The sequence below is a fragment of the Aethina tumida genome, chromosome 1 (genome assembly GCF_024364675.1).
Source record: "Aethina tumida isolate Nest 87 chromosome 1, icAetTumi1.1, whole genome shotgun sequence".
NCBI classification, from domain to species: domain Eukaryota; kingdom Metazoa; phylum Arthropoda; class Insecta; order Coleoptera; family Nitidulidae; genus Aethina; species Aethina tumida.
This window is the reverse complement of record NC_065435.1, coordinates 51,845,761-51,870,015: the sequence shown is the minus strand read 5'-3', so window position 1 is coordinate 51,870,015 and position 24,255 is coordinate 51,845,761. Positions and strand designations below refer to the sequence as shown.

General features: G+C 28.7%; 1 protein-coding gene and 1 non-coding gene across 7 annotated transcripts; one reads left to right on the top strand and one right to left on the bottom strand.

The window, feature by feature from the left end:
* Positions 1-51: 51 nt before the first annotated feature.
* On the top strand, positions 52-23,882 carry LOC109600702 (WD repeat, SAM and U-box domain-containing protein 1). Of its 6 annotated transcripts, none has more exons than XM_049961889.1 (14): positions 374-399; positions 14,169-14,352; positions 15,496-15,611; positions 16,286-16,516; positions 16,627-16,713; positions 19,025-19,245; positions 19,304-19,639; positions 21,089-21,338; positions 21,562-21,736; positions 21,788-21,930; positions 21,984-22,266; positions 22,321-22,611; positions 22,668-22,863; positions 22,919-23,882. In XM_049961889.1, the coding sequence occupies exons 3-14, from the start codon at positions 15,502-15,504 to the stop codon at positions 23,236-23,238; spliced, it is 2,643 nt and encodes an 880-aa protein (XP_049817846.1). In that variant the 5' UTR covers positions 374-399; positions 14,169-14,352; positions 15,496-15,501; the 3' UTR covers positions 23,239-23,882. The 6 variants fall into 6 exon arrangements, with proteins under 6 accessions (XP_049817847.1, XP_019872433.2, XP_049817845.1 ...); XM_049961891.1 differs by lacking the exon at positions 374-399 and adding an exon at positions 11,525-11,724; XM_049961892.1 differs by lacking the exon at positions 374-399 and adding an exon at positions 13,887-14,037.
* Trnah-gug (transfer RNA histidin (anticodon GUG)) lies at positions 20,104-20,175 on the bottom strand. Its single transcript has one exon. It is a non-coding gene; the product is annotated as a tRNA-His (tRNA).
* Positions 23,883-24,255: the final 373 nt, after the last annotated feature.

Genomic DNA, 24,255 nt, shown 5'->3' with positions numbered 1-24,255 from the left:
TAGGCTTGGTGTCAGTCCGATTGCTTGCTAACCCCCCTCTCGTCGAGCACGGATCTCCCCGCAGGCCTCCAAAGGCTTTCATTCTCGCTTCTCTCTCTTCGTCACACGCTACGTGCAGTTACATCTGAGCCGGATGCACACTGGGAAAAATTACGCTGATTACTCATTTCGGTTTGTTTTTTTTTTTTTCTCGTTCATGTTTTTCGTTTTTCGTTTTTCCTCTCTGTGCACCGCCCTCCCCGCACCGCTCGCTTTCTTTCTTTGTTTATTTAAATTCGACGAACGGACGGTTTTTCTCGCCGTTTTGTTTGTTGCTAAATTTTGTTGTATTTTTTTCGGGGGGTGGGGTGGGGAGGAGTGTGGCCGCACCACGTTGCTGAGACTTGTCGTTTTCCGAAAGTAAGTAGATCGATATTTAAGTTGATTTAAGTCGCCTTCCATTCATTTCGCACCATAGTTGACCGTTTTCTGTTTTTCCACCCCGGCTGGACGTCGGTGGGTTGTTAATTGTTTATTTTTGTCGGTTGTCACACACACACACACACACACACACACACACTCGCGCGATTATTGCTCATTATAAAATTTACAACGCCTATTTACTAACGACGCTATCGGCCCGAATAAAAATTGTTTTGATTCGGCTTTTTTTTAATATTGCGATAAGAACGGCAATAAAATAGTGCTTGCTCTTTAATTTGCGGATTTATGATAATGTTTAACGGTGAGAAAATTTATAAAGTACACTTTTATTTTCACTTTATCTATACGACTAGCAGATAACTATTTATAGAATATTTACGTTACTGTTGTTTTTAAAACGCAAACAGGAAACTATCGCATACTAAAAATTGACGCTGAGTAAAAATTAATCTGATACAATTTTCTTTGTGTAAAATTTTAATCAATCAAATCAATACAAAATAATTGCCAATATTAGATAATAGCGTTAATAAATATCATCTATCTATAAATAAAATTAAAATCGGTACTGCATATTTTCAGTTAACTTTATTTACCTTTGTAAAACAAACAAAACAACGCAAATATTATGTTATTAAATTTATACAAAATGCAATAAAATAATATCTTAACAACAAACAATAACCCAAAGTATATTTAGGAATATGTTAAATTTATTATAAATATTAAATACAAATCTTATCTATTTGTGCTTTAAATATTTTATTTGATTTACACTGAACATCGGTTTTTAAATTTCATAAAATAATTTCGAAGATATAAATTAATAAAACTAATAAACCAACAAATTTATTATTGATGCTTAACATACTTTTTATGTTTTATTTAATTAAATATTTTATTTGATTTTAATTTACACTGAAAATCGGTTTTTAAATTTCATAAAATAATTCCGAAAATATAAATTAATAAAAGTAAAAAACCAACGAATTTATTATTGATGCTTAAACACACGTGTTTTATTTAATTAAATATTTTACTTGATTTTAATTTATATTGAAAAGATATAAATTAGTAAAATTAAAAAAAACAACGAAATTATTATTGATAAGTTTTATTTAATTAAATACTATATATTTTTTTTAATTTACACTGAAAATCATTTTTTAAATTTCATAAAATAATTAGATTAGATAATAATAAGATATAAATTAATAAAACTAAAAACCAACAAATTTATTATAGATACTTAACAACATTTTTAGGTTTTATTTAATTAAATATTTGAATTTAATTTAAATTGAAAATCGTCTTCAAATTTCATAAAATAATTCCAAAAATATAAATTTGTAAAACTAAAAGATCTAACGAATTTATTATTGATGTTTAACATTCTTTTTAGGTTTTATTTAACTGAAGTGAGAAAAGAATGTCAAAAAATTATTAAATTAAAAAAATGTTGAAATAGTGAGAGTTAAATATGGTTTTAAATCATTATTATTTTCTAATTATCCTACATTTAACATAACATAATTTAAATTATGTTACAAGAAAAATAATAGTCTAATCTACTAACTTATGTATTAATTACCCATTTTATCTTTATCTATTTTCTCTGTAGAGATTTTGTTTAATTTAATTTACATTAAAAATTGACTTGTAAATTTCTTACAATAACTACAAACATTTAAATTAGCAAAGTTAAAAGAAATTATTATTGTTTATCACAACATTATCATTTATATTACAAAAAAATCTTTATCAAGAGGTAATAAATAAATTATATTTAAGTAAGAGCAGCATGATTTTTAATGTACAAATTTAATTATAATCTGAATGTAATATATTTTTCTAAATTTTTGCTATAAACAGAATTATTAAATTATAATATAGATTCAATAAAACTAAACTAAAACTAAAAAGAAATACTCAAATGTGTATTTGACTAGTTTTACTGATACCCATTTTACTTTATATATTTTCCCTGTTAATTTACAATAACTAAAAATATATAAATTAGTAAAGTTAAAAGAAACCGACAAATTTGTTATTAAAGTTTATCACAACATTTACTATTAATTAAATTACAAAAGAATAATTCTTTATCAAGAGCAATAAATTAAATACATTTATGTAAAGAAACTTAAACATGATTTTAATGTACAAATTATAATCTTAAATAAGTGAATATACCCATTATAGCTTTATAAGATATGTTTCAATTCCATAAATTTCTGATAAAGTTGCCATTAACAGAATTATTAAATTATAATACGGATTCAATAAAATACAAATAATTATAAGTAGCACATTTAAATTATATTTTTGTTACTGTACTAGTTTTAATAATATCATTTTTTTTCCTTATATATTTTCACTGTAAACATTTTGTTTGATTTAATTTACATTGAAATTTATTTTGTAAATTTCTTACGGTAACTACCAATATATAAATTAGTAAATTGAAAAGAAACCAACAAATTTGTCATTAATATTTATCACAATTTTTATTATTAATTAAACTCCAAAAAATCTTTATCAAGAGACAATAAATAAAAAATATTTAAGTAAAGTGAATTAAACATGCTTTTCAATTATATAAATTTCTGATAAAGCTGCCATTAACAGAATTATTAAATTATAATATGGATTCAATACAACGTAATTAATTATAAACTGCAAATTTAAATTATGTTTCAGGAAAATAGGTGTACTCAAATACGTATGTTACTAGTTTTACTTTATATATTTTGTTTGATTTAATTTGCCTTTAAAATTGTTTAATTGCCTTTTAAATTTCTTACTATAGTGACAATAAACTAGTAAAATTAATTAAATTACAAGAAACTAATTACTTATCAACAAACAACAAATTAAAGTTATTTGAATAAAAAGGGTTAAACATTATTTTCACTGCACAAGTTTAATTGCAATCTACAATAAGTGAGTATACTCAGTGTAGCTCCATAAGATATGTTAAAATTTTATAAATATCTGATAAAGCTGCTATTAATAGAATTATTAAATTTTCGAATAAGTTCAATACAGTGCAAACAGTAAATTTAAAGTAATTTCAAAAAAATTACATTAAATTTGTTTTAAACTTTAAATACTAATCGTGTCTATTACTTTTTTATTGTATAATTTATTTGGTTTAATTTCCTTTTAATATCGTCTAATTATAATTTCTGACAATAATGATACTAAATTAGTAAAGACAATTAAATTATAAGAATATAATGACTTATCAATGAGCTACAAATAAAAAATATTTAAATAACGAGAGTTGAACATGATTTTCAATGCACAAATTTAATTACAATCTAAAATTACTTATTATAGCTTTATTTAAATTTTATTTTAAGGATATAGCTGTACACGAATAAATTATATATTTGTTTTAAATGTTACTTATATAAATAAATACTTATCGTGACGTACACTTAATTTACATTATAAATTATAAATAAAAAAATCATAAATTAGTAAAATCAAGAAAAAACTTATTATGAACGCTTATCACATAATTTAGGTACTAATTAAATTACGAGGAAATAATTAAATATATTAACAAACTTATAATGTGAAATAAGTAAATAAACCAGTTATAGTATTATAATATATATTTCAATTTTATATATTCCTGATAAAGCTGCGATTAACAGAATTATTATTAAATTATAATATAAATTCAATACATCGCAAACATTTTTAAACAGCGCAATTTAAATTATATTTTATGCAAATATGTACAGTTTGTTTTAAATATTATATACCATTCTTATCTTTCCTTTGGAAATTTATTTGGTTTATTTATGTTGAAAATTAATATTTTAAATTTGTCACAATAATTAAATTGTTATGATAAGTAGTATCAAAAGAAACCAACAAATTTATCACAGTTGTTTATCAAAATTCCATCGCATTAATTAAATGCGATATATTTCTCAGTTTAATTTAAATATTCTTAGAGGTGCTATGAAATATTGAACGTGTTTAATTTTATTTATTCTTTCAGGAAATCTCCCCTGGCGACATTAATATCTGTATTTATCAAAGTTAATGAATATAATTGACCATTAAAATTGTTTTGGTACAAGAACTCTTCTTGTGTGAAGTTGACATTACAAACTTGTTACTTCAGTTTACGCAGAGTGTTACTTCCTGTGTCCTTGTTTAGTTCGGATAAACCGGAAATATCACTGAGGACGTTGGTTCCTCCTGCGTTACCCGTTCGCAAGAACAGAATAATTACCAAAATTGAACCTTTTCTTACACATTTATTTTTTCAGTGAGTCATAAATAAATAAAATGACAATCGTGATTGAGTAAGTAATATTTTGATAAATACATGAGTGATAATAATTTGCAATAAATAAATTAAAGAAAAATATTAATTTGTAATAACGCAATTTTGAATAGACAATACTCCTTGTTCAATTTAATCATTTTTCTTTCTAGCAATAAAATAATTAATCTTATTAATTAAGAGCTTTAATCTATTCCAAATTATAATTGGGGCAGATTAAAATTACTTTAATTAAAATTTTAAAATGATTAATGTAATAATTATTATTGATTATATGCTAATTATTTCTAAAACTATTTCAAACTCTTGCAAAATCTAGAACTGTAGATGAAGCTTTAAGAATTACTTTATTAATGCTCAATAATTACCATAATGTCGTTTTATTAAATTTTGACATTTAATGAACATTGAATGAATTAAAGAATTTATTAAATTTTCTTCTGTACATTATCCAAAAAAATGTTAACATATTTAAAAATTTATTTTGCAAGATGTTTAAAATATATCCTTGGAGAACGTCACTGGTTAAATCAATATTATTCAATTATAATAACCTATAATTCTGGACAATTAGATATTGATTTAAAATACCTTCAGTAAATAATTAAACCAAATTAAAGAAATAAATACATTATAATAGATATTAAATTATTCAAACTTGACATACAGAACTGCAACTGCACAAAAGTAATAATTACGTAAGACATGATATTATTACTACAGTGGGAACTTGAAATGATAAAGAAAACAAATATTTTACATTTAATTTAATTTACAGCAAAACGCAATAATATATTAAAGTTGCAAACCATATTTACACTTATAAATTTTATTTTATAAAAACAATCGATTAAGTTATAGTTTCTAAAATTTAATAATCATTGAAGCGTTTAATATCAACACATAAAAGATTGATTGATGTCGTAAACCCTAATATTATTGGTAAGAGATATTTGTAATTTAATACTTCTGTATTTTACTTATTTAAGAGTAAAATAAATAAATTTACTGAAAATTAAATTTTACTGCTAGGAAAATGAAAACAATTGTTTTAACGTAAAACATTAAACGTTTCAGCATTAAAACGCCTCTTTTTTAAAGCCCGAATTCCATGCATTTTCAATCTCTTCAGCAAATTAGATGAATTAATTAATTCGTGTTTTCGTAATTTAAAGTGAAGCTTCTGTTTTGTTCGTATTTTAGTTTTAGAGTTGCGTTGATTAACAACTGAAACAAAACATTTTCAGTGTTATCAAAATTGTTTGTGGAACGAAAAACGTTATAAAAAAAATGTATTTTTATAAGACAATTAAAACTGTACTAAACCTTGACGGTTAGTGATGACTGATTTATTTGTAGTTAGTTAATTATAATTTAAATAGGGTTTATCTAATCCACAATCTTGTCAGAAGTATGTTTCATTCAGAAAGCGGGAATAGAATTGTAAAACAATGAAACGTTAAATGCTTTTTAGATAAGGAAAAACTCACAAGGAACTGAAAAGTGGCTTCTTATAATAGTTTTTATATAATGAACTTTTTTTTGTTATCATAATTTATGAATTTAATTTATTCTTAATTTTTTCTTTAAGCTGGAATAATGTATTGGGCCTCTTTTGGGTTTATTCTAATTGTACAGTTGTTTTTTAATAATTTTAAAATACATAAGTATTTATTAAAACTATATGAAATGATTTACTGTAAAATATTATTCTAATGAGTTATAAAAGAAAAAGTATGTTTACAGTATATAATTAAAACTAACAAATCTTGAGGATTAGTGGTGATTAAAGTACAGTTTAACTAGTGTATAATCGTGTCAGGTACATTCAAAAATAAAACAATAACGTTATAAATACATTTTAGAAAAGGAAAAACGTGTCAAAAATACAAAATGAGCTTTTCAATATTATTTTGATAGTTATCATATTTATGTCTTAATAATTACAGTAGTGGCCATATTTATGATAACTATTAAAATACATTAAAAATATGAACTGTACTATTTGCTAATACCCGTAGTGTTTATTGTTTGTTCTGTTATTGTTGTCTCCTATGCAACTGGTCAGTCTAATTTTATACTTTAAAAATTTACATATTTTTTATTTTTCAATGGACAAAATTATTGCTCTTTGTGAATTTAAATGAATTATTTATTAGTGGTTTTTTGCTTATTATAATTATTTATTCATTACATTATTAACAAGAAAAACCCTGTCTTTTACTAAAAAAGTTCAATTTTAATTTTTAGTTTAATTTTGATAGTAGACATAGACTGAACGTATATTCAGAAAATGATCGAGCCTATGTCATGGAGATGGGCCAAAATTATAAATCAAAAGTCATTTAATCATTCAAAAATCTATTTCAAAATTAAGGTTATTATTATATTTTGATGCCCAACTCAGTACAGAAAAATATATGCAACATTTTATAGAATAAGAATAATATCTATTATAATACTGCATAAAACAACAACAGTAAATTAATATTATTAATAATAATACTCTTCATCAAGAGGCAAAGAAATTTTACATTCCTTTCAAAATATGTCTAAACATAAACAAATTCAAAATAGCAGTTCTATTTAAAAAAATCAAATAAAACATGTTTGTTATTGAAAAATACCTAAGTTTCCAAACAACATATTCATAGTGAATTATACACAAATATTTGAAGAACATCCTCATATCCTGAATTATATGGTTGGCTTCAAAATGTATATTTGTAAGGAACTCTCATTTTGGCTGCTACACTTCTTAATACTAATTTATTTCCAAGTTTGCCTTTTATAATGTTATAATGTTAACAGTACTGTTAGTCATTTATGAAAACAGTTTAATTTGCGTATCGTTATTTATTTATGTATTATTTTCCTAATTAATTATTATTCTTTATACACATTTATTATTACTTCTTTAATTTTGTTGTTTAAATTATTTTCAAATAAGCAATAATAATAGTTTTGAATCTATAAAACATTAATAGTTATATTAATCATAAATATCTGATTTTTTTGAAATATTATAAAATTAAAACTTTCATCGATTCTAAAATAATAAAATAAATTACATTTCCATAAAAAGTATGTTAAAAAATATTTATGTAATACCTGTTTAAATAGAGTATTTAAAATACATTTAAATAGAAGTGTAAATATGCTTAAGATAGAAATTTTATGAATGATTAAGTTAATGCAAATTTTAGTATGGAAACGTAGTAAACTATTAATATGAGAGATCGTGTGTGAACCAATTAGAATAAAAAATGTAACAGTTACATGTATGAATAAGAAAGCGGGAGCGAGTATGGACTGGTGACCCAATTAGCGAAAATTATTAAGAAGTAAGTAAGTAACAAAACGAATGTAGGAAATTGGTCGGATGTGGTAGGGAGTTGGTCCGGTGGGCCCCGGGGGTCCGGGTGGTCCGGGTGGTCCGGTTTTACCCGGAGCCGGGCAAAACAGTCGCTGGCAGGAGTGAATGGCGTCCGTGCGCGACGTGTACGAAAACCCCGCCGCCGTGTTCGGGCGAATCAATTAAAAAATAATAAAACAATGAAAAGCAAACGTTGAGCAGCGTGAACCTGGCTCCGGGTGAGTCCGTCCCGTCTGCCCGTACCCCTCGAAGGCTCGGGCCGACGGTCGCTCAAACAACTGTCGTGTACTAAAACCGCTCCGCTCGACTCCACTATCCCGCGATATTACGCCGGCATCACATAAAATGGAGGCACATCTTTTCGAGTCGATACTCTCTCTCCCGTGGTCGGGTCCCGGCAGCGAGGAGTCCGCAAAATCCGAAGAAAATCGGCCGATCCTTGGCTCTCGACCCACCTGCCAGACCACCAACACCACCGCCGCCACCCCCCTCCGCTTGCCCCGCAAATTACATTAATGCATAAAACAGTTGGGCAAAGTTGATCAGCCGAACGCAGTCCTCCCCGGCCCCGGCCCCGGTCCCCCGGTCCCCCGGTCCCCGGCCCGTTGCAGTCCGTTCCTTATTCGGTAGACGAACATAGACATATTACCCACGAATTCGTACGGAAATTTGACGTAGATTACGAATAAACAGGCGGCAGATCAATATCTGTAACCAATCGTAAGTTACAGCCTAAAACATAAAGAGACGGTGCGAGGACCGTTCTCACGGCGCAGCACGGCTACAATCGACACACAAAAATGTTGCTTCCCAAACTGAATTATACATGTATTATACACAAGTTCGCATGGAAATTTACTCGGCAATCCTGGCAAACTAACGTCTAATCGATACCTGTTACCGTTCGCCCGGTGTTACGTTCAACAAAAATACGAAAATACCTTGCATGACTGCCGCCCGATGACTTTTGCCACCTTCCGACTAAAATTAGACGATCCTCAAGAAAATGTCGATGTGTTGCACATGAAACTACACGGAAATTTTCTTCCCGTTCTAATGCCGCACGAGTTTAATCGATACACCTTAACGTTATCGAGAAAAATCACTTAATTCACCGGATAAACCGTTTCAATTATACTTCACCTCTTGCACAGATTTTAAAGCAACACTCGTCGCTAAATATTGGCTTAATTAACACTGAACCTTTTAATTTTCTATCTACACATTTTTTAAGCATTATTTACCATTTCTCTTTACTTTTTACTAAACATTAACTAAATATTTTAAGACTTGCTAACATTGAAATTAATTAATTAACGTTAGTAATTATCTCAGGTACTTTTCAGCATTTATTTTCATGTTATTGAATTGAATGCTGAATAAGGTTCAGTCTTCAGACGAAATTGTCGTTTTTCTTATTACAGCTGTGTATTTAGAAACACTTTTTTAACTTTTTTATACATGTTTGCCTGATTACCTGACTAAGACCTAAATATTAATTAACATAGACATTATCCTAGGAAATGGTAAGTATTACCTTATACTTTAAAATAAACTAACTTCATAGAGATCTAATGTTGATTAATACCCTGATAATATCTTAATAATTATCTTGATAATTTTCGTGATATTTATGCCTTGATAATTATCACTTATTGATAATTGATATTAAAACTAACCAAGAATCTCTGGATTCCTCCGAAACTCATCTTTTACCATTTTCTGTATTTTTCACTGAATATTAACTGAATACTTAATTGTTAATATTGCAATAAATTGATCATAATTAAATAGTTTAAAATCATCATAGAGGTCTAATGTTGGTTGAGTTTCTCCACTACAACACTGATAATATTTTGATAAGTATATGTGATTATTATGTTTTTAATTATTTTGATAATTATTGTGATATTTAGCATTGATATTTATTAATTAATTTGTATCAATATCATATAATAAATTTTGATAATTATATCAAGATCACACATATCTATAAACTGGATCATTATCTGAATAGTTATCATCATATTTATGCCATAATATATCAAGATTGATCAAAATGTATTTCTATCATAATTAAATAGTTACAATAGTTTAAAAATTATATACAGTGATAATATTTTAATAATTATATGTCATTATGTTGATAATAATATTATAATTATATTATCGTGATATTTAGCATTGATATTTATTAATTGATTGGTATCAATATTATATAATAATTTGATAATTACCGTGATATTTTGATAAATATATCAAGACCGTATAATATTTTGTTAATTAGACATCACAATAAACCTGATAATTGTCTGACTAATAATCATGATATTTATGCCATAATGTATCTATATTGATCAATAGTCTTTTGTATTTCTTCAAAATAAGTTAAAAAACAGCTAAAACAGCAGTTAGTCAAAAAAAATTCAAATATAATAAAACATGATTATAAAAATTCCATAAATAATTTACAAAAATAAGAAAGATATATTTTCAAATAAAACATGTCTGGTAAAAAAATCTATTGGGAAATAAACACAAAACTTGAATTTTTTTATAAGGATCTTAAAATTGTACCAAAATATAATAATAATATAATAATAATTATATCAAAATTGATAAAGAATCTTTGTATTTTTTCAAGATAAGTTTAAAGGACAACAAGAAACCGTTGGTTAAAAAAAAATACTAAAATAAAACACAAAAACGATTGTAAAAAAAATCCATGAATTAGTTATAAAAACAAGAAAGATACAGTTCCAATCAAAATATAACCAATAAAAAAATCTATTGGGAAATATTTGAGAAGCTTCTTTACACAAACATGAATTTTGTTTACACATATGTAGAATAAGAAGTTATTGAATTATTAATGTAAAAATGTATCTTAGATGTTTTTTAGTCATACATTTTGTAACGGAAGAAGTGACCTAAATTAAATTTATTTATTTGTTACATTTAAATATTTTATTGTTATTGTCCGTATTAACAGATAAAAAGATTATCGGTACAGTTTTCGTATAGTAAAACTTATCAATTCTGATTTTATTTATGAACAACAACAATCGTATCGTATCGATAAAGAATTCAATCTCGTGCACATAATAACTTATCAACAGGAATACCACAATTGGACAACTTCACTCATTGTTAGGGTTTTTTTGTCTTAAACAATTCATATGTTCTTTGTGTGATGAACAAAGAAGTTCATGCCATGACAACAAATAAAAAAAATCGACGAAAACATACAGTCTAATAATATTTAAAATGTATGAACGTTATTATTATATTTGTTTCAAAATTGAAAGTTTTAAGTAAAAAGTATTATTTCCATTTAAAATTGGCCACACTGTATGAGCATCAAATAATACCAAATTTCATTTCGAACGTCTCCGTCAATTTTGAAACTTATGTCTATAAATTTATTTAAAGAGTTGTTTTTATAAATATTTCCTTCCGTTTTTATGTGTCAACAAAGATATAATTTATAATGGAAACCGGGTATAACAAAGACTTGTTAGTTGTGTCCAAAATATGATGATCATTCTACCCAGAACATTCCTGAATGCTGCCCCAAAATTTTAAATGATGATTGAAAAAGGAAATCTCGAAACTGGTAATCATTTATATTAATTAATTCATATTTGATTTGAAATTTAATAATTTTATTATCTCCGACACTCAAATTGATTGAATTACAATTTAATTGTGAACTGTTAAATAATTGTTGCATAATAAATTTGAATTATATGTATAATTTTATATCTGTATAATAATTAATTAAATTATAATTTATTCAGACTAGAAATTACAATTAATTAAATATTAAGAAAAGTAATGATCTTTTTCTAATTACCCGTACTATCCTTCTGGATAGTTTGGAGTAAGTTCCTATGCATGTTTTTATAAAAAATTAAACATTAATAATATTACTTTCATAAACGTGTTCAAATATTATACAATTAATAATATTTCATGTTAAAAGTCAACACTATTGTTATATATTTATAATTAAATTGTATTCCTCGACGGTAATTTAAATATCAATATAAACAATTTCATTTAGAGAAATTTAAAATGTACAGGTTGTATTAATGTATTTAATTATTTAGTCGTGGTTTACTAGATCAGTACTAAGGTCATTTTATTTACGATTAATTTAGCTAGTTCATCGATTGTATATTATCCTTAATTTATACATTAAATTGCTATCGACTTAAAATCAACGATATAAAATTAATAATAAAATGCATGGAAACCTTTAACCATCAAATGTGCTACGATTAAATATTAATGACTTCAAGAGTTTCTTTCAAACAAAAAGATATCTTATAAAATGAATGATTCAGAAATAAAAGGGATTACTTAAAATGTAGATGATAAGTGCTGGGACACATTTTAAAGGATTTTAAAAGGGTAAAGACAAAACATCTTTTTAATTGAATGTATTAACATAAAATTAGTAATAAAATCCTCAACCATCAAATGTAGGATTAAACATTAACGACTTGAAAATTTTATTTCAAACAAAAAGATACATCATAAAATAAATGATTTTGAATGTTCGTAAATAAAAGATATTTACTTAAAATTTAATGTGATAAGCGCAAGAACACAGGATAAATCTGCAGTTTTTAAAGGATTTAAAAGGGTAAAGACAAAAAATCTTTTTAACTCATAGTATTTTCCAGTAGAATTGCATATATAATTTGTTGCTAACGTCTCAGAGGGGAAGACTAAATTTTCAAGGATGCTAAACATCTCCGGAAGGATAAACTGATTTGTTCTGACCGACGATAAACGTGAATTTACCGAAAACAAAATCACCGCGTTATGAAAGCGGCGTTTAGCGAAATTGTAGCAAGAATAAAATCAATAACCGAGTTGATGGAAGTAGATGTATTACCAGCTGCAAAAAAATCCTGCTGCGTCTCGGCAAACATAAATTTTCATCGCAATTGGATTACGACCTCAAGCATTATTATCGTCGTCGGGATTTGCATCTGACATCACGGGACTGATTGGATTTATATTTATTAAGCTAAGTTAATAATTTTTATTATTGTTTTTCGGAATTTCGGCTCGGATGTCTTCACGGGGGCATTTCAAGTACCCAAGCTTTGAAACGTTGGATGATGGTATTTGGAAATGGGTTTTGCATCGAGTTACACCATTCTCAGCCTTTCTTCAGAACCTCTTTAAACAAAATTAATTCTCAATTAAAAACATTGCTTCTTTTCGGCAAACATAAATTTTCATCCCCATTGAATTACGACTCAAGCATTATTATCGTCGTCGGAATTTGCATCACAGGGTTATCTGGATTTATCCTTACTAAGCAAAGTTTCCATAATTTTTATTATTATTTTTCGGAATATCAGTTCGAATGTCTTCACGAGGGCACTTCAAGTACCTAATAGCTTAGAAACGATGGCTGATGGTATTGGGAAAAGGGTTTTATATCGAATTACTCCATTCTCAGCCTCTCCTTAAAAATATTAATACTACAATTAAAAACATCGGTGTACGTCTATGTTTCATCCAATATCGGTCGAATGTTATCGGATATTGATTAAATAATGAACATTCGCAAAGAGTGACGTGGTCGAAACTACCAATTGAAGTAACACATCAATTACAAGCATTTCACAAGTTATAATTAGCTACCAAAATGAAACGCAATACATGTTGTAAAAAAAACTAGCTATAAAATTGATGGATCTAATGCATGTCAATTAACAGTGAAATGAAAACATTTCCAGTTCAAGCTCTTAAAAGTCAACACAAATCGAACCGAAATTATTCGTGTTTGGACTTTCTGGATGTGCCCACTAGAAGGAAAACACGAATTAATCTTAACAAGTTAGGAGTGTACATTTAATTAATTGAGCTGCTTAAATTTTTGAATACTGCTGGATAATTTAACTGGGTAAGACATTTTTAGAAATTTCCACTGGCATGAAAACCACGTACAAGTAGTACACAAACATGTTTAAGCCATTTTATGTTGTTGCGGTCAGTCCACTTGATAGTTAAAGTGTGTTTCTATTGTTGTCATAGCGATCGGTTGGTTACGTCGGTATTTGAAAAAAGGTGCGGAATGAAGTTATGGAAGGTGGACAGTGATGAAAACTCCATACTGCGCGTCGATGTTCCATCGACGATGACATAGATCGGGGTTTTCAATCATCGGACGAATATTATTGTGCTGTTTTAGTTTCTGGGGATCACTCACACCTCAAAGGTATGTTATAAAAAAACATTTTTCTTCACTTGTACTTGTACCAAATAAATGAAGTGTTCCAGTAGGAATTTCAAAAAATATATTGCCGGTTTAACAGGACTTTTCAATCGTTTTTATTGCTCGCTAAATATAAATTCTCGCTAATGAAACGTACTTCAGTAATATTGCAATATCAATGCGTTGAAGCTTGATAGTATAAAATTATTTAAATTAAAATCAAGTGAGATTTAATTAATGATCAACAGGTGAGTTTTAAAATTAACTTTTAAATTTCCATTATTATTTTAATATACCAATCGGTTAATTGATTTAAACTATAACAATTTATAAATTTGCGAGTTTGTTTAATTAATATTAATTTATATGATACCTTTGATAAATTGATTACCCCTTCCCTGTTAATAAAATAAAGACTTAATTGCATAGATTTACTTTTTGAATTAACACAATTTATATGCGATTAATATATTTATTCATAAACAATTTAGTGTGGGATCACTTTGACGTGATGACGTGGTTATCATTAATCTATGAGTTTAATAACGTTAATAGATTGCTCAACATTTTTTAATTAAACTAATTTTGACCATTGTTGTGATATCGATCTGTGTCACATATTAAAATTCATTTTTAATGTTACCCAACTAAAATAAATATCATAAAATTACTGAAAATAGTAACTGGTAAAACCTAAGTTTTGTAATTTAAAAAAAACATTTTTAAGACTTTTATTAACAATATTTTTCAGTGTGTTTTTTAAAACAATTTAACGAGATTTTACGGAAATCTTTATCAGTTTTCTTAATTTACTATATATAAATAAAACATAAAATTGTTTATCGATCAAGTTTTCATTAACGTCATTAATCCAAAGGAAATTAAAAGGTAAAATCATAAACGTTTACTGGCAAATACGAATATAAAACAATTATGCCTGAAAATAATAATATTGTTGACATACAGTGACGTTAATATTAATTTGGTGAGGTTTGGACAAAATTAGAAATCAATTCGGAGCTCACGCGACATAACGTAAAACGGAGCAATCGAATTTTCAAATTATAATTAACCATTTGAATTTAATTAATTTATTTATTGTTTTTTTTTATTACCATAGTCATCCTTTTTTGTTATCGATTTCAGGTTAAAATGTCAATAACGGGGCAAAATTTGAAAATTCTACAGAAACTGCGTGGCCACACCAGCGATGTCACCACCTGTGATTTTGCACCGAATTTTACTTTAATTACTGGATCAAGGTAAAATTTACATTTCCAGTTTTATCTAGCTACATGTAAGTTAAATATTAAAATTGGCTATTGGTTACATGCAATTATACTGGGTTTCGTGATAGAAAAATTCTCTGCTGTAGTTGACAGATAAAATCAATAACGTTTGAATAATGAAATATAATTACTTCATTGTAGGATCTTATCTTTATAAAATTACTTAAATTTGTTTTCGTATTACTGATTCTTGTTATGATAAATTGTTAAAAGCCATATCAAGTCAAAAATTATAAATTTAGTCACTTTTTGATTATTTTGTATTTATAATCTGATTTTTTAATTTTAAAATTTGGTTCTTTAATAATTGATTTGATGTGATCCTTTATTTTCATTTTTGATTAATTCAAGTTAAGATAAATAGTATAAAATTAAATATATATTTTTTAATGTTGATCTTGACCTTCACATGAGTATTCAATATACTGAATATAGTTAGATTTTACTAATGACCATCATTGTTTAATTATTCATTAGACAAATTAAAAAGGTAAATGTTCTTAATTAAAGAAAGTAGTTAGTACACTAAGGACGACAGATTCATTAAAATTTAATATGAATATTTTTATGTACAAACTATTTATAGTACAATTAAATATTATCCTAAGAAATTTTTGTGTACCTAATACCTTTATTAATGTTTACAGTGACAAAACCGTTCGTATTTGGGATTGGGTGCCGGGTTCCGGCTACGTGCAACGTCACCTTTCACCCCTGCGGGTTCACAAGTACCAGGTGACTTGTGTGCGGGTATCGCCTCAAGGTTCTCTATTTGCCAGCGCTTCTGTCGACGGAACCGCCGTCCTCTGGAACCTGCACTTCACTAAAAAACTCTTCACCATCACACAGGTCAATGGGGACGCCATCAGGGTGTGCAGGTCAGTGATGATTTAAGTAAGAGAATCTTTGCCCAACTAGGGCATTTCCATTCAACTAAACTTTCAACAACGTTAATTGTCTTTGAACGTAAAAAGTGTTTCTTTTCCAGTTTCGCTCCAGACAGTTCGATATTGGTAACAGCTGGAGATAATGGTGCGGTGTGTGTTTGGGACTTGGTTCACAAAAGTTTAATTAGGTAACTATTTTCATTTTGTTTGTGTCTGTGCTAAATAATTAGGTATTATTAATCTTATTCGAGTTTTGATTGTTTCAATTTTAATTTGTTCGATCAATAATAACTTAAGCAACCATTATGAATTAAATATAGTAATTTCTTCGATCGTCACGTTTTGTTATGTCAAATGAATTCAGTCAATAACGAATTGTTCACTGTTTACTTGGCATATTTATTTAATGTAATCTTTAATAAATTTCTGTCGTGGCATGAACCTGACACTACTACAAATATTAATCATATTTTCAATCATATTTAGGACCTATAATGATTTTTTTGTAAATAAGTTTTCGTATATGTTTTACACTGAATTTTATATTTATATTGGTTAAAAGTACGTTGACCTAGTGATTAAAATTTGTACGAAATCTGGACAAATCGATAATCCGGACGATGCTTGTTCCCAATTAGTCCAAATCTCCGCAATGCATTAACCAGCTGTAATTGTTGACCTACAGGATAAATATTATTATACATTATTATATTATAAAAACAACTTTTTATAATTATGAGCATTAGTATAATAAAATAATTACAATTATTAAACAATTTCAAACTTTATTTAATAACTGATTTGTTAAAAAACAGTAACGTATTTTGGAATAATTATTACACAACCTATATAAAACGTTGTAGTGTGGGGTATCGACTTTCTTATTACACGGAAAATGGAGGGGTGTTTGTCATGTATTAATACAAGCTTGGGGTCTGAAATTTCTGGAAAATAAATCTGAATGAATACCTTTCAAAGATCGATTGAGTCTCTTCTATTATTTGACTACAATTTTTACAATTTTATAATTTATTGTTGAGTGTGATTAGTTTTTAACTTTTAATTCGTTTCACAACATTTTCTCTAAAAAATAGAGGACTGTTTGTCATGAATAATTACAGAGCTTTAATAAAAAGTATCAACATAAAATGTTTTGTAAGGATCGAATAAAAATTTTTGGAGTATAAATTATAACGACATATTAATATTAAAATGACACTAAATTGATGTAGTTTTACAACATATTAGATTATTATTGTTGCATGCATGATAAACTTAAATATAATGGAGTTATTATATTACACAATAAACCATAAAAGTTGATATAATTACAATTATTATAAATTTCAAATTTATTGTCATTTGCAATTAGTCACCATTGATTTTTTAAATAAGTTTTGAAATAATTATTGTAGCACCATATTTCGTTGTGGTGCCAGATATCTACTATCTTATTATATTTACATGGAACGTAAGGAGATGTTTGTCATGAATAAATATAAGTTAAGGGTCTACGTAATTTTGGGAGGAATAAATCTGGATAAAATTTTTTGTGAGGATCGAGTAAAATCCTTAGAACACTTTGTTCGAAACCACCTACTTAAAGAGTGGGAGTAGTGTCAACCGATCGTTACCGTTTCAGTAATAAAATGTATCACTTTTATGACACAAATTCGAAGTCATTTTACCGTATATTAAATTATTATTGTTGAATGCATGATACACTTAAAATAATGGACAAGTTACATCACAGTCGATAAAAGTTTTTTTGCTAAATTACTAAAATATGATATTAAGTAATCCATGTTTTTACGTAACAGTGTGAAGATATTAAGCCCTTGCAACAACAGTCTGTTGAACAAGCCAATTAACAATAAATTAATCTGGCGGGGTGGTTCAATCAATCCCCGTAGCCATTTCGTCGATTGCATTCGGAAACAGTCATGCCGGTAAATTACAGTGATATTTAATATTGTGACTGGATAATCTAATAAACGAGGGCTATGGAAGAGCAAGCGAGGCGCATGTTTTCCAACGACCGACCCTTTTACAGAAAATATTCAAGATAAATGGTTTGCCTACGGCGAAATCATCGATTTACTTTTCTTGCTCCTCGCTACAGCTGCATCCACGAATACACAAAAGCCTTTATTTGCCCCGTTTCGGACGAGCATCGACTCGACGTTAGCGTTGGGTAAACGGGAAAACAATGCAGTGTTTTATCAGCACGGCCAACGATAAATTCGGTATATGACATCCACTTGATTACTAGGGGTTCCGGATGAATTTTTAAAACAATCCTTTTTGATAAAATTGTTTAAATATGTGAAATAATTGAACTCATTATAAATAGTCACCTAATCTAACATTAAACGGCAAATCAATTACAACAAAAAAGTACATTTTAAATTAAAAGTTGGGTCAATAGAGGTCTTTCAAGACACAAGTCTCTAAATGTTCAAACTTTTCTTACACACATAATTATTTTTATTGTTTTAGAACGCTGTTGCAACACGAAGGTACGACCCAATCGCTGGCCTTTACACCTGACTCCCAATATTTGGTTAGTGCCTGCTCCTTGGAGGTAGTTCGTGTGTGGTACGTCCAAGATCTCGTCGACACAACGAACGATTCCAATTGCGTTTCCTTGGCGAAAGTGGACAATGCACACGACATGGGTGTTTTCTGCGTCGACATATCTAAACACGTCGAAATAGATGGTAAGACGACAACGACCGAAAACAAACAAAACGTATGTAATTCGTTGTTCCATTCCAGAAAACAATCCGTTAATAAAATACTATAGACTGGCTACATGCGGTAACAGCAACGAAATCAAAATTTGGACGATCACTTCGACGTCCGTCACAAAAACGAAACTGACAAGTACCAATGACGTGGTACTGGATCCTTGTGATACGTACGATGGTCACAGTTCCTCTGTCACGTGCATCCGTTATACTAACAACGGTTCCTATCTGATATCCTCCTGTCTGGATAAATTGGTGAAAATATGGGACACGGCCACCGGTTCGTGTGTGGCTACCCTTGAGGGACACACCAGATACGTGAACTGTACTGCCATATCTAAAGATTCGACTCTATTGGTTTCTGGTAAGTGTACATCAAAACAGTAGACACTTTTACTAAAAAATATATTACACATTTAAATAAGATAAGAAAATCTATCAGTGTATCAAAAAAAATAATAATTGATTGACTAATGCACTGATCAATTAAATAGTTTATGTTTTTTTCATAACAAACTCAGAATTATAGTTGCATGTAGAAGTGAATTATTATTTACCTACATAAATGAATTTAATTGACATTTAATACAAAGTATTAAAATTGTAACGTTTATACGTAATATTATTGTTATATTTGTGTGTCGTGGTATATAATAATGGTTAAATTAATGATAATATATTTATTTTTAAACTATTTAATATTTATACATTTTAAACTATGAAATAGTTATTAATATTTTAAGCTATTATTAATATTCATATTTCTTTTTTCTTCAATAATAATTGTAATAAAAAAAAAGTTGTCTCACCGTGACAATGTTTTAACATTGCCGTGACCAGGATTCGAACCTGGGTTACTACGGCCACAACGTAGGGTCCTAACCACTAGACGATCACGGCTATCAGAGACGTGGAAACAAGTTGTTCAATTTCTGAACATTCTGTCAACCTCTTTATATACCACAGTATCATTAAAATTCCAATAATATCAACAATTTACATATTTCGTTAATTGCTTATTTTAATTACATTTATGACGTAATATGAAAAACAAGAGCATTTGTGATATTAACAGTGTGAGGTGTAACCATAAATGCTGTGATTAATTTTATTACAAACATAATAATAAATTTGCATTAAATTTGAAATAATTTTATCCGGAGTAGCCTTCTCGTCTAGTGTTGACCGTATCAAATCGACCAGTGTCATCGACTCTTTGACTTGGTCTTCGAAGTCTCATGAATGATGTCAAAATGTTTTCCGTTTAGTACGAATTTCATTTTTGATTCTATGATGCTAATATTGAAAAGTCCAACAATAGACAAATAGAAATATTTTTTCGGAAAAAGGCACTAGAACTTAAGTGTAGCTTGAAGCGTAGTACGTAATGAAGGAGGCTCATTTTTCTTGTCTCTTTTTTCGTATATCGTTTCGCAAACGTTGCAAACGCCCTTGTAATATTAGGAGTTTAACCCCATGAGACAAACTTTGGGGTCAGAGGACGTGCGTTGTTCGTCTTCAGCCGACTAATTTCCGTCTTCAAATCGTTCGTATCACTTGTAAACATATCTTAAGATTACTTAGCACTTATTTTCAACTTAACTCGACAAAATTTGTATACTAGCGGACCTACAACATGAAGAAAAATTATAATATCAAAAAAATTAAAAATGGACAATTTTTATTATGTTTATTAGTATCAAAAATCATATATCATATCACTATTAATTGGCCAAGCCAAGAAACGATCACAATAAATTCTTGTCTTATTTATTTAAGGTGTAATAATAATACAACACATCTACATTTTAAGGTTCTACAGGTTCCAACGACAAACTGTTGATCGTGTGGGATATCAGTGGCAACATTACAACCGACTCGGAACTGTTCCATCAAGAACTTACTTACAATGTGCCTGGTACGCCAGATGAGATGCATTTAGTCAATATGTCGGATTGTGATGAAAATGAAGTGAAATTATTAGAGAAAATCGATGATATCTCTGATGGTGCCATAAATAGTTGTTGCTTTTATGGCAACGAAATGTTAGCTACTGGTTCAGGGTGAGATGACAATGATTAGGCTTACCTTCGTACTCTTTAATTATTCAACACGTTGTGTTACACTGTGTTATGATCTTCAGAGAACTCTATTCACAATTGTTATATACAACGATAACTTGGAAATTACTCTTATTTATGTTGATTTGTGACACTTTTTTATGCTTCTTCACCTTTTTGTCACCTGGGTGTACAATTTTACTATTATAAAAATCTTATATTTTAGTGACAAACTTGTTAGATTGTTTAATGTAATTGAAGAGAATAACAACATTGAGGAAACTACATGGTCGCCGCTGGAAGGCCATACCTACGCCATAAATCATGTAGAATTTTCCAAAGATGGTACTATGCTAGCCTCCTGTTCTCTCGATGGTTGTACTAGTTTGTGGAATCCAAAGGTAAAAACTATCTTTTTATGTGAGCTAAATAAATACGTTTAGAAATTCTAGACTGGTGAAAAGCTCGTTTCGATGCCAAAAAATAGTTTATCGGTGAAGGTGTGTAGATTTTCTCCCAACTGCCGACTGCTTATAACTGCAGGAGACGACGACAAGGCCACCGTTTGGAACTCTGAAACCATGGAAGAGATCAAGTGACTGAATTCATTTTACTTAATTTCTTAAATTAACTTTTCATAATATTTAGAATATTGGAAGGCCACCTAGACGCGGTCACTTCAGCAGCGTTTTCCCCAGACGGCAAAATAATAATTACGACGTCGTTCAACTCGGATTTTCGCGTTTGGTCCGTCGGCACCTACAAATGTCTTCATATTCAGGAAGACGCCCATACCTTTGGTATACAGAGCTGCGATTTTTCGGATAACCTTGAACCGATACCCAACAGTCATGTTGATGTACAAACATACCTACTTGCATCTTGCGGCAATGACGGATTAGCAAAGCTTTGGAGAGTTTCAATGATAAAGGTGGAAACATTACAATACTACATTTGAATCACATAACGACGTTTTTTGTTTTAGGAAAACGATGAAAATGTGTTCGACGATTTAGAAGTCAAGGTGTGGCGTACGTTTACTGGTCACGGGGGTAACGTTATCTGCGTCAGATTTTCTCCTTCCGTTGGGGAAGTTGTTTGTTCAACAGCTACAGACAGACAAGCTAGAATTTGGTCCGTATACAGCAGTGAATGTTTGTACGTATTGGATCACGATTCTATTGTAACGACATGCGGATTCAGCGCAGATTGTTCACTGCTGGCGGTTGGATGCTTGGATAAAACCTTGTGGCTTTGGAAGTTACCTCAACAATTGGTAAAATATTTTAACTCCCAGTTTAACATGTATTTCATCAAGTATATTATATTTAGGTATTCCAATCTGCGGTTGCAAACAAGTTCAAGTGCCGAACGAAAGCCATTATTGATTGGAATTCGCATGATGTAGCAAAATGGTTGAAAGATATTAATATGGAAGGGATAATTGAAAATGTACATAATAGTTCTTTAGATGGTGTCAAACTTATAACACTCCCAGAGGAAAACATATGTTCAGGATTGGACTTAGGTAGGTTCATTTGACTAGTCTTTGGGCTAAATTAACTAATACTAATAATTTTTAGATGAAGAGCAAACTGAAAAGATGCTAAAAGAAATAAGATGGCTAAAGAAAGCGGAACTTCAAATAGAAAAACCCGAAAATGTTGAAATTCCCCATGAATTTTTGTGTCCCATAACGCATGAAATCATGAGAGAACCGGTAACATGCAGTGATGGTTACACATATGAGAAAAATGCGATTGCAGAATGGTTCATATCCGGCAAATACACCAGTCCCATGACTAACGAACGGCTTAACAACACGGACTACATATACAATTTGGATTTGCGAAATGCGATTCATTCGTTTCTGGAAAATCTGGATCAAGCGGATGAAGAGTAACTTATTCCTATTACTTACGTAAGGTCTTTTGCTAGCTGTAAGAGCACTACATTTTATACTTTCAGTCCATGTTATTCAATTTTAAAATATGTATAGTTGTCTAAGGGTATTTGCAATTACAATTATGTGGACGAATATACTAAGTTGATATTTGCGAATGCAGACACAGGAAATAATAACCAAATTATAATCAATTATTATATTGTGATATCAATGTTATTTCAAAACAATTCTCTAACATCATGTATTTTTTATTCTATTTATAAATTTTACAATGCATACTTTTACAACGCACTTGCAAATATTATTACGAATATTCGAAACGATCCTAATTTTAGTTTTTTAAATATTTCGCATTATGCAGTTTATGTACACTTGTAAACCGTGCATATTTAATTATTAGTGTGTATCTTTGGAAATATATGTAAGACTGTAAATTAGTTAGTGCCTTTAAAATTTTATATATTGCAGTTAACTGAAATTACTGCATAAACTCACAAGCAAAGACTCTGTGATAAAATAATCATTACAGAATTGGGATGTCTGTGTCCCAGAGTATGTATCACACTAGTTTTTAAAATATTGTTTGATTTACACGGATCTATTGGTTGTATTGAATTTAAACATGTATGTTTTCAATTCCACAGTATTGTATTTTATTTGGTTATTTGGGATTCATTTTACATAAGACCCTAGCATACCCAATATAGACAATCATGTTTTGGAAAGATAGAGGAATTATTATTTACGTCACATTAATTTTTTATGTCACTATCTAATTTCTTAGTTACCTCATTGATTTCACCAGTATATGAATTAAAATTGTTTGTATTTAATAATTTGCAATTTATCTTTGTTAAATATATGAATAAAATTCTATAAACATTAAAATTGTTTTATTATCAGAATCATTATTACTTAATACTTATAATTGTTCCTAAACAAATAAGTAAGTTATATTACAGGAAATGCAACAATTGTATTGAAATCCGAAGATTTCAAAAACAAGATTGAAGA